Raw genomic sequence first — 11,381 nt, 5'->3', positions numbered from 1 at the left:
AGTGCTTGCAAATTTCACATAATTTGCCCACAAATACCTCTCTCTATCTCACATGCACATTTGCTGGATCAGAAGATGGCTGTCACCTATTGTTTTTATTCAAAGATGCACCACCCTATCATGGGGAGTAGCCATGGCCTCCATTACATTTACCGTATTTTTTGCTCTATAAGACTCACTTTTTCCCTCCTAAAAAGTAAGGGGAAATGTTTGTGCGTCTTATGGAGCGAATGCAGGCTGCGCAGCTATCCCAGAAGCCAGAACAGCAAGAGGGATTGCTGCTTTCACTGCGCACCGATCCTTCTTGCTGTTCTGGCTTCTGAGATTCAGAATACCTTTTTTCTTGTTTTCCTCCTCCAAAAACTAGGTGCGTCTTATAGTCTGGTGCGCCTTATAGAGCGAAAAATACGGTATTTCCTTAATCCATTTAAAAAGCCACTACACACTGGTTGCAATCAGAGTATCTGTGGTTGTTCTTGCAGAACTCTGGATATTTAAATGTCTCTGCACAGGGGAACATGATCTCTGCTGCTCTGTCATTAAGTTTGGAAAGAGCCACCTTGCTCCGTGACCAGCTGAACATGAGGCAAGTTGTGTTGGTTGCTTTAAATGCAGAACATGTTACCCTTCAAATATTGTTGGACTCCTGTTCCCATCAGCCCCAGCCAGCATGCACAATGGTCCCAGATTATTTGTGTTAGGAGTCAAACAACATCTGGAAAGCTGCAACTTCTCCATCCCTGCTTTAGATAGATTGTGTGGACACTTTTAATAGTCACAGACAGCCGACCTGACTGGAAGAGTCCGCGACCAGAAGGAGGAGGTGTACCAGGAAGAATGGATAAAATTTAAAGACTACTTAGCTAACTTAAGTGGAAAAGCTTGCAAATATTAGATAGGCTTAGGATTTAAATATGTAAGGGTAGGATTTAAGATGTTTAAAGCTAAATTAGAAAGAATGAAAGATGTTAAGTGATTAAGTTAAAAAAAAAATTCAGAAAATTGATTTTGGAAAACAGTTAAAATGATATACAATGAAATTCAACCAGGGGGATTCGAGGAAGTCACTTAACAATGTTATTAAGATTGTTTTTAATTACAATTAGGATGTTTGTTTGTTTGTTTGTTCGCCTTAAATTTGTTTGGAAAATTAATAAAAAGATTAAATTAATTATTTTTTTTTAAAAAATTAATTAAAAAAATTGAAGGAAAAAAAGAGTTGCAGACAGGCAGATCTGATGATGGATAATAATTTGCTAGGATGCTTTCCAGTTTGAGGGCCACTGATATGAATGGCAGCTGCACAAGAACACAGTAGAGCACTTGTTGAGAGGAACAACTATAGAAAGCTGCTTTAGACCAAGTCAGAGCACTGGCACTTCCAGATGAGTATTGTCTAAACTGACTGGCAAAGGCTCTCTGGGCTTTCAGATAGGGCTTTTCCCCAGCCCTGCTTGGAGATGCCAGGAACTGAATGTGGGACCTTCTGCATGCAAAACAGATGCTCTGCTACTGAGCTACAGCCATTCCTCAATTTCAACAAGGTTTGCACAAGAGAAATCCCTGGTAGGTTGTTCATCATTTTAATTGGTGAGGTGGGGTGCCATTTGCATTTTTCGGCTTAGGAATTGCAATTCTTGGGCCACCCCTGGCCAAACTGCAAACAATTTAAGAGGTTCACAAGCAACAAGAGAAGTGCCTTTGTCATATCAAAAGTCCCCAGGTAATTATCTATACTAAAGTTTACTTAGCAGAAATGGATGGGAAAAGGTTCTACTAATATATTTCTGCTGCACTTCCTTCTTCAGACAACCCAACAAAGTTATATTTTAAACAATGGACTCCATGAACAAGCTCAATTTAAATGAACTGAGATTGCACAAAAGCATGAGGTGGTCTAGATGCCCTGTGGGTAACTTTTATCCAAATGCCCTGCATAAGAAATTATGACATGGAATAACTCGATAAAAATAGAGACTGACAGATCTCTTTGATCTTGCAAGGCTAAAGGGAAATATATTATTGCCATCATAATCAACAGAATAATCTTTAAGATTTGCAGTTCCAAAAGCACGTCCAAGTGGTTGTTTTTTTTTAATTAGAATATGCTGGCAAAGTGTTGGTGTTTGCTGCTTGGACGGAGGAGAATAAACCAGCACTGTCTCCACTGGGAACTCTGGCTTGATTCCATGGGCCAGCCTATTTCTATCCTATCCCAGTTCCTAGAGGTGCTAACTACTGAACAGGAACAGCACAGAAGAACTGCTGTGTTTTGCAGAGCTGGAGTAGCATAACATTAGTGACTAAGGGCAGAACCAGATGTCATAAGAAACATGTCTCTTTCTCTCTGTCTTTCTCAGAACCATTGCTTCCTCACTAGGGTGATTTAGTATTACTGAATTTAGCGTTAGTGATTCAGTGTTACCTGAAAACAGAGTTTAAACGGTAATTCCACACAGAATTAACTGGAAGTCCCCATCCCCATTTTGAAAACTTGCTTTGAGGTGCAGGATTAGTGATATCACATGAAGTAGCCAAACAGTGCTGTTCCATAGAAGGCATCTCCAAGAAAGTACCAGAACTAGCCTTATCAGGACCTTGACCCTGCAGGGAAGCTTGTAAATGCAGTTTCACAGCAGATTAACCTAGTGCTGCTTTAGTGATGTCACAGGCAATATTTTGTCTTGCAAAATTTTATCTATTTGCTCAACATGGTTGTTTTCCTGTTCATGAAATTGGTTGGATACCTGTTTCATTTCTGTGAGCTCTCTATTGACAGCCACATTTGGCAAAAACTAAGCAGTAAATTTAAATTTGCTTAACGAGGTGCTGTAAGACCTTAGGCAGGGATTGCAATGCCTCATTTTTTTTTGTGGAGAGAGGTGCTAATTTGAAAGAGCCCCCACACAAAAGGAGCCTCCATTGCCAACAACTTTAGATCAGACAAGCTGATAAAAATGAGGAAAAAATACTGCAACTAATTATTTATTAAGCGAAAAAGTGACAAAATGTATAAAAGTAGTGGGACTGCGAATGAAAGAATATAGTAAAGCAATGGATTTTGCCTTCTCTATATTGAGGATGAATGGCAATGACCCTTCTGAAGTTGTGTTAAAGCACCGTTCTGCTACCCCAAAATGTATTTTGCTTTCCACATCTGAAACAGTGACTCCTTATTCCAGAGCCACTACCTTCTGATCTTTCTGCCAAAGGCCATATCCTTCTCTGGCCTGAGCCTGTTGAAGATGATGTGGCTGGAAAGGGAATAGGCTTGGGCTGCCAGTGACAGGCCTAACACAGAAAGTCAGAACACAATTCCCTTGGGCTGACTCCAACCATTATTGTGTTTCTTTAAAAAAAACAAAAACAACCCTCACCAAACACTTAATTGTATCCTTTAGCAATAATACTACCCTACTAGAATAAGTTGCACATGAATCTTATAGTTGTTCAGTTCCAGTAGTGTCAGGAATAAGCAGCCATGACTAACCAATGATTTGTACCTCTGCTAAGGAATGCCAAAGCCTATTTAACTGGGAGGTTTCCACTTTGGTGTGTATAACCTGGATCCTGCCATAGAGAGACTGGGGAGACAAATTACTCACTGGAAAAAGTTTTATATAGAATGGAAGAGTTTACATCTGTTTGAATTTTAGTAACATTTTTAGTGCCAGTCAGGGTTCACTACCTACTATTTCACACAGAGACACAAAAACACACACGTTTTTGTGGGGTTTAAAAAATAGATATAATCAATAACAACAAAGAGTCTTGTGTATCTTAAAGACTGATAACTCGTTTATTATGGCCTAAGGTTTCATGGATTAACACAGCTACTTCTCTGGAAATTTTAATAACTGTAGTATGTAATGTATAACAGCATAATAATGAAAACTTCTCGAAAGAACCTACAAACAGCATACGCTTTCTTTTCTTTTTTCCCTTTTATTTATTTATTTTTGTTTTCACAACATTATAAACAAACAAACAAACAAACAAACACATAAAACAAACAAACAAAAATCATAACCGTATTAAAAATTACACTTATTAACATTGTTAAGTGACTTCCTTGCTTCCCCTTGGTTGAATTTCATTGCATGTCCTTTTAACGGTTTTCCAAATCATAGTTCTTAAAATAATTTAACTTAAACATTAGCATCCTTAGATCTTCACATTATGAAATTAAACATATTAATTCATCACTTAACCTAAATAAAATCCTAAGCCAATTAAGTATCTGCAAGCTGTTTTCAGCAAACAGCATACGTTTTCTGTTCTGCTGCACACAGGGCCAGCCTGAGACCTTTTGGTACCTGAGGCAAGATGTGCCACCAACGCTTCCCTCCAACGCCACAGATCTGGGCCCACAGCCCAGTGGGATGAGATGCCTCAGGTCGCCTCATTGGTGCACCAGCCATACTAGGGCAGCAAACTAGCTTAGGGGCTCAGATTTCTGTGGCACCAGTTGTGTGTGGTCAGCGGACTTGGCTAGCCCCTAAAAGTTCCCCTGGTTCCATCCTTCTCAAAGCCTGGGAAGCTTCTGCCTGGCTTAGGGAAGGAGGCATGATGCTCATGCGTACACTGTCTGCTCCCTGCATCGCCCTTGCAAGCTGGTGCCTCTGGCCCTAAAGGTTTCCCTACAAAACATTTCACCGCACACTACCGAGTGGCGCCCTGTGTGACGCCAAAGTTTGGCGCCTCCCGCCAACTACATCATAGTTGCAGCGCCCCCAAGGCATAGCTGACAACTTTTCCCTTTTCTTGCGAGGAATCCTATTCGGAATAAGGGAATTTCCCTTAAAAAAAGGGAAATGTTGACAGCTATGCCCCAAGGGTCTGCGTCCAGTGCAACCAAACTGGCCATGCTCCGCTAAATCTGCCTCTGCAGGGCAGAGATCATGGCACACAGAATTTGCCACCTGAGGCAGCAGCCTTACTCTGCCTCATGGTAGGGCTGGCCTTGGTTGCCTTTACAGAGGCTGTGTATAAATTCCTGTTTACCACTGGTTTGGGAAGTGGTGCACACACGTCAGCCACAGTTCCTATGTATCCTGTATCTATGCTGCCATTTATTATGAAACGTTGAGTTTTGATGCATCCCCGCCATCCCGACCAGCTTTGATGCAAACTGAGGAAGAAATGACCTAGCTGCATTTTAAGCGGGGTGATTTGTATCCATCCGTGAAGAACTGCTGTGGGGAGAAGAGAAAGAGTGCCCCTTCTAGCAAAACAGGGAGCCTTTTCTCCACCTCCAAGCCAGTGCCGCCCTTTCAGATTCTGAAGTTGATTCTTTAATTTCCTTTGAAATCTTCAGTTCCTTGCTATAATGTGATTGTGGCCTGACTGCCCCCCTCGCCCTGCTTCTTCCCTTTTTTACTCAAATGCAGCTCCTGGGACAATTTTGTTCCGGTAACAGTAGTGTTACCTGAACAAAAGACAGTGAGAGATTTTACTTTCTTGGGCTCCATGATCACTGCATGTGGTGACAGCAGCCACAAAATTAAAAGACGCCTGCTTCTTGGGAGAAAAGCAATGACAAACCTAGACAGCTGCTTAAAAAGCAGAGACATCACCTTGCCAACAATGGTCTGTATAGTTAAAAGCTATGGTTTTCCCAGTAGTGATGTATGGAAGTGAGAGCTGGACCATAAAGAAGGCTGATCGCCAAAGAATTGATGCTTTTGAATTCTGGTGCTGGAGGAGACTCTTGAGAGTCCCATGGACTGCAAGAAGATCAAACCTCTCCATTCTTAAGGAAATCAGCCCCGAGGGCTCACTGGAAGGACAGATCCTGAAGCTGAGGCTCCAGTACTTTGGCCACCTCATGAGAAGAGAAGACTCCCTGGAAAAGACCCTGATGTGGGGAAAGATTGAGGGCACAAGGAGAAGGGGACGACAGAGGACGAGATGGTGGGACAGTGTTCTCGAAGCGACCAGCATGAGTTTGACCAAACTGCGGGAGGCAGTGGAGGACAGGGGTGCCTGGCGTGCTCTGGTCCAGGGGGTCACGAAGAGGCGGACACGACTAAACAACAAAACAGTAGTGTGGAAAGAGAGGCTCTTGAATGCACACAGCCCGCCGAAGCTGCAGCTGGGAGAAATATGCACTTGCTGCATTTGAGTTAAATGGGGGTTGGGGTTGCGGGAGAAGCAGTATGTGGTACACAAAGCATGGCACCAACAGCCCTCCTTATAGAAGAAAACTCAAGTTTATTTACTCCCAAGTATACAAGCACAGACCCAAGCTGCTAACGTGCAAATTGTAGAGTTGGAAGGGACCCCGAGGGTCATCGAGTCTGACCCCATGCAATGCAGGAATCTCAGCTAAAGCAACCATGACAGAGGCCACCCAATCTCTTCAGTTGCAAAGAAGCGGCCCATTCACTCTTTCGCAAGCAAATACAAGTGAGTCTTGAGGCACCTAACGAATTTATTATGGCAGACATTATCGACTGATCCGGCTCCGCCCCCCCCCCAACGCCGCCTTCGTGGCTCTTTTCCTCCCCGCCAGCCAGCGGCCCCGTTTTGACCGCTGCCTCAGAAACAAACTGAGGAGAAAATGGCGGGAACGAAGCGGCCGCTGGAACCGAGGCGGCGACGACCAGGAGGCCAAGGCCGCGGAGGGAAGCGTTGCTAAGCAACAGCCGACCGAAGACGGGAGTAGACGGAGGCGCCTGCGCACTGGGAAGCCGGGGGGGGGGTGTCGGCAAGCGGCTCGGCGCGCGCATGCTCAGAAGTGCCGAGAGGGAGGGCCTCGCGCGGTGCAGCGCAGTTGCGTGCGAGCCGCGGAGGAGGTGAGTCGTGGTGGTTGGTGCTCCGGCGGCGTTAGGGGTTTCCTCAGCGAGAGGACCCGGGTTGGGCTCCGCCCCCCGCCCGTCTTCTACGCCGGCCTGAGTTGTACCTGTTGGATTGCTGCCTGTTGGGTTGCTGACTCTTTGGCGGGGGCGGCGGAGGATGCTGGCAGTCTTAGTTATGGGGCGCAGCAGGCTTTCCAGAAAGCAGGCGGGTTGCTTTTTCTTCTTATTTCCAGAAATGTAGTCGCCGCTTTTCCTAAGAAGCCTAACCTGTTGAGCTTCTGCCTGTTGCATGATTTCTACAGGCTCAACGAGCCTTGCTTTGCTATGGGGAGTTGGCAGCGTGTGTTTTGGGGGAGTGGCAGTTTCTGAAGTGGGGAACTGGCAAATGTACCCCTGGACCCCGAGTTTCTACTGGAGTCGGGAGGGGACATGTTCTGGCTTCGTTCTTGAGTGACAAAAATAAGGGAGACAAGAATACACCTGCCATAGCTTTCTCTTCCTGTTTCCCACAAGCTCTTGTCGGAGAGATGTCCCACACCAAGCGTAGCAGCAAGGGAGCCGGCCCTTCTCAGGTACTGCACATGGACTGATTTCTTGATTTATTAATACGTTGTAATGTATACTGCCAAACAAAACTAGATGCAGCCCCCCCTTCCCTCAAACTAAACAGTAGCTTGTAAAAACACCAATCTGCATAAAAATTCAATCAAAAGGTCATAAAGATAAGAATGAAAAGAAGATAATTCACCAGCTGCAACCCATAAGTGGTAAAAGATAGCCCTAAGCCACCAACATCGCCTGCATTTGGGTGGGCAGCAGAATCCAGATTTCATACCTGGCTGGTTGCAAATCTCCATATGGTAGAGACAAGTGTCTAAAACACGTATACAGTAATACCTCTGCGAACGTCCACCTTGTCTAGCGTCCATTCCAGCGAACGTCCATGGCAAATCCGGAAGTACTGGAACGGGTTTGCTGCTCGCGCATGCGCAGAAGCACTAAATCATGCTTCACGCATGTACAGAAGCACAAACCGCTCCACACGTGTGCGTGCGCAGACGCGGCACTTTGCCCTGCATCCTTTTTGGCTAGTGACTGGGGCTCCAGTACATTTATGCAGTTCAGATATGATGGGTAGCATTTGCATGTTGCACTTGAGTTTTACAGAACTTGCTGAAACCTTAAATGTTCAGCTATATATATATGAAAGGTTGTAGCTTTTCAACAGAGAAATGTAATCCAATTAATAGTACACTCCAATGCACGTTTACTTAGAAATAAGTTCCATTGGGTTCAGAGGGTCTTACAGTCAAATTAATGTGCATAGGATTGTAGTCTTGGTAAGAAATTGCTCAGAGAATGTCAAGCATGTTTATCTCTACATGTGGCTAGCACGAGATCAGAGCTGACATCTCCAGAGATGACAGGCCTGTGTAAATCCTACAGCTGCATCCCAAAGCCTTTTTAAAACAATGAATCCTCTTTCCTTACCCAGGCACAACACACGGGTCCAGATGATGAAGAAGGCACACTGAGTCTAATGATGACACCCAGCCAGCTGCGGCATACCTTGGGGCAACGCCCACGGAATCAAGTGGAACTCAAAGTAAAGGAGCCTCTGCTGCAATTGTTTATGCTTCTTTGGGGCCTCACAGTCATGATTGGCTATAGCCAGAGCTGTGTCCATTCAGTTGAAAAAAAGTGCTAGTAAAAATAGAGTTTTGTGACTTGTGTAAACTATGTACAGATTGGCATGGTCTTCCTAGTTTTGTCAGCTGTCGCAGATGTAAGATACTGAAACCCTCCCTGGCAACCATTGAAAATCTTATTCAGCCATGGTTCTGGGTTCTGAGATTGTCTACATACTTATCAAACAGATTTGCAGTCATAATTCTAGAATTTTTTTTAAAATGAAGGCTGAAATTCTCAGGTAACTGAATTCTGTGCCCACAGCATTGCAGCATACACATAGACCCACCGACTGCCTATGTTGTATTCTCCCTACAGGCATATGAGCTCGTGCAGTTTTTTCTGATCAAAGACCAAAAGAAGATCCCAGTTAAAAGGGCAGGTAAGAACAGGACCAAATTGCGTTTGTGCCAGAAATACCCAAATTCTGTTTTCAGGGTGAGATTAAGCAAAGTTGTATTGGCACTTCTGCTCTTCTAGAACTACCAGACGTCCTGCCTAGGTCTCCTTGGTTTCCAACCCCTTATGAGTTATTGTGCACATATTTCCAAGTTCTGAAAGTTTTGCTTCAGTCAAGTATATATCTTTCTAATTGCTCTTCATTATTTTTTTTAAGTGTAGATTTTTTTCAATGGAATTTTGCTTTGTATGTTTGTGTGGTTTTTATTTAATACAATGTAAGAAGGCCTGGTCAACAAACCTATCTGTCTCCTTTATAGATGTTCTGAAACATGTTATCAAAGACTATAAAGATGTCTTTCCTGTGATCATCAGACGTGCCAATGGGATCTTTCAGCTGGTGAGGGAGGAATCCATTATTGGTTTGGGCAGAAGTGTGTGACTCCATCCATTTTGCTTTAGTTGTGGATTCTCATAAGGCCAGCCTCTCAAAGCAGGACTGCAGAGATGATTTCTGCAGTGTCTAGTGAGGCCAAAGCAGTGGCTCTGAAGCTGATAGACCATCAAAAAGCTAGGAGCATAGCAGAGTTTTTTGTCCTTGAGGTCAGCTTGACTGACGTGCTATGACTTGACATGAATATAGGGAGAGAAGAAATGGCAATTTTTGCATAAATTGTAGAGATTGCTTGAATGTATTTATCTACTCTTAGGCCTTTAGTATATTGTGGAAAATCCAGACCCACAATGAAGGATGATCCTTACTCAGTGATTCAAATTCTGAGCAATACAATTTATGTCAGGGATAGAACTGATTCGTTTCTTAATATCTAGTTGTGATTTCTGTCTTCTTTAAATGGGATTGTAATAGTGGAAGAGAAAATTGGCCTATTACAATCTGGTCTGAATGTATTTATCTTTTTCTGCTTTGTCAGGTATTTGGACTGGAGTTGGTGGAACTTGACTCCAGAAATCCCACATACATCTTGATCAATAGATTGCCACCACTGGAACAGAGCTTGGAAGAGTAAGCAGAAGAGTGTTCTGGTTCTCTTTTGGCAGTCCCAGCTGAAACGGAAATGAAATGAAACCCCCTCTCTCTCTTTCCCCCACTTTGGCCTTGGTGCTTATCATCCTGTTGTTTTATTATTCAGAGAGACGTTAAGGTTCTACCAGAAGGAAGCGCAAGACCAACTCTACCAACTACCATACGATCCCTGACCTAGAATGTTAATTTCCTCTTCTTTTTTAAAAAGAGCTAGTTCGGGTTCACCCTGCCCAACAAGGAACTAATTCCAGTTAATGTTAGCCCCTTTGCAAACAATTTTTTTCTGCATTCAGAATGTTACAGGCTGCTGTGCTGATGTGTAAAATATACTTAAGACTAAGGAAACATGAAAGCGCACGTGCACACAGAGAGAGAGAGAGAGTGGAATATGAAATTTTTATTTTTCCCAACTGTGATGATTAGGTTTACAGGTTCCCCAATGTTTAAAGACTAAGAAACACATGTAGGAGGATCAACTTTGAAAATGACCTAGAAATTGTGTGATGTTCTACCCCAAAATGAACTTAATTTACATTCAGTTCACCTGGCAATTAAGGTACTATGCTTTCAGATATAATTCAGATTTTTTTAAAAAAACAACTTACTCAGTGATCTTTGTTAAACTGAACTATTACAAGCGCTGCATTTGACTAAGGCGAGATGAAGTGGTTCTGAACACACAAAAAGGAAGTGTTGGTGTGTGATTCTTTGATCCCAGGCCAGCACTATTTCTTCCTCGCAGCGTGCATTTTAGCCAAGGCATCAGAGCTATCAATTCAAAAGCATTTGGTTGAGTTCGTTTGTTTCTTGCTTTATAACCCAAGCTTCAGTTAAAACACCAAATCCAGTGTTGGGAGACTGAATCTCTTTCTCTTTTTTTTTTTTTTTTTTGCAGCGATGACATCATCTGTAAGATGGGGCTCCTCCTTGCCATTCTCAGCCTGATCTTCATGAAGGGCAATGTGGCTAAAGAATGTGAGTTGCACTCCATTTGGCTCAGCTGACTTCTTTGGTAGCCTCAGTTGCAAACTCTCATCTCTTGCTTTCTTTCCATCCAGCTGCTGTTTGGGAGCTGCTGAAGAGGCTGCGAATTGACAGCCTTAGGTATGATTGTCCAGGGGTAGCCATCTGAATCATAGACCCAACCCCTTCAGTGGGTGGAATTATGTTCGGGAATTGGGGAAGCAAATAACTCCTTGCTCCTCTGATATTATGTACCCTGACAAAAATCCCATTCTCTAACCGTTCCAGGGGACGATGCAAGGCATTTGGTGATGTGAAGAAGCTCGTGACAGAGGAATTCGTCAAGCAAAAGTGAGTCAGGAATTGCAAATCTTTCTACATTTTTAGTAGAGAAGAGAAATGTGTTGTACTGGTTAGGAGACTAGAATCCAGAACTCATTGTTTTGTTTCTAGTGCCTAAAATGGGGTGGGAGACCAAGACCAGA

At 43.4% G+C, this 11,381-nt stretch overlaps 1 protein-coding gene and 1 long non-coding RNA gene across 4 annotated transcripts in view; both read left to right on the top strand.

Annotated features, from left to right (window-relative positions):
* The first annotated feature begins 350 nt into the window (after positions 1 to 350).
* Positions 351 to 11,381, top strand: part of LOC310835343 — a 233,228-nt gene continuing 222,197 nt past the window's right edge. Inside the window, exon 1 of the long non-coding RNA XR_014559575.1 lies at positions 351 to 410. This is a non-coding gene — a long non-coding RNA (uncharacterized lncRNA). The remainder of the gene's footprint in view (positions 411 to 11,381) is intronic.
* The window catches only part of LOC310835058 (non-structural maintenance of chromosomes element 3 homolog), a 7,652-nt gene continuing 2,594 nt past the window's right edge, over positions 6,324 to 11,381 (top strand). Inside the window, exons 1-9 of one of the 3 annotated variants that reach the window (XM_083719752.1) lie at positions 6,324 to 6,408; positions 7,314 to 7,372; positions 8,296 to 8,406; positions 8,808 to 8,871; positions 9,209 to 9,288; positions 9,821 to 9,912; positions 10,829 to 10,908; positions 10,992 to 11,037; positions 11,185 to 11,247. In XM_083719752.1, the coding sequence (XP_083575878.1) occupies positions 6,339 to 6,408; positions 7,314 to 7,372; positions 8,296 to 8,406; positions 8,808 to 8,871; positions 9,209 to 9,288; positions 9,821 to 9,912; positions 10,829 to 10,908; positions 10,992 to 11,037; positions 11,185 to 11,247 (665 nt within the window). In that variant the 5' untranslated portion in view covers positions 6,324 to 6,338. Of the gene's footprint in view, positions 6,409 to 6,736; positions 6,802 to 7,313; positions 7,373 to 8,295; positions 8,407 to 8,807; positions 8,872 to 9,208; positions 9,289 to 9,820; positions 9,913 to 10,828; positions 10,909 to 10,991; positions 11,038 to 11,184; positions 11,248 to 11,381 lie in introns of those variants that run through there. The other 2 variants (XM_083719753.1, XM_083719754.1) reach the window with 2 other exon arrangements.

This window comes from Podarcis gaigeae (assembly GCF_964106915.1).
Source record: "Podarcis gaigeae genome assembly, chromosome: 17".
Taxonomy (NCBI): Eukaryota; Metazoa; Chordata; class Lepidosauria; order Squamata; family Lacertidae; genus Podarcis; species Podarcis gaigeae.
This window is presented reverse-complemented; position numbering and strand designations above follow the sequence as displayed.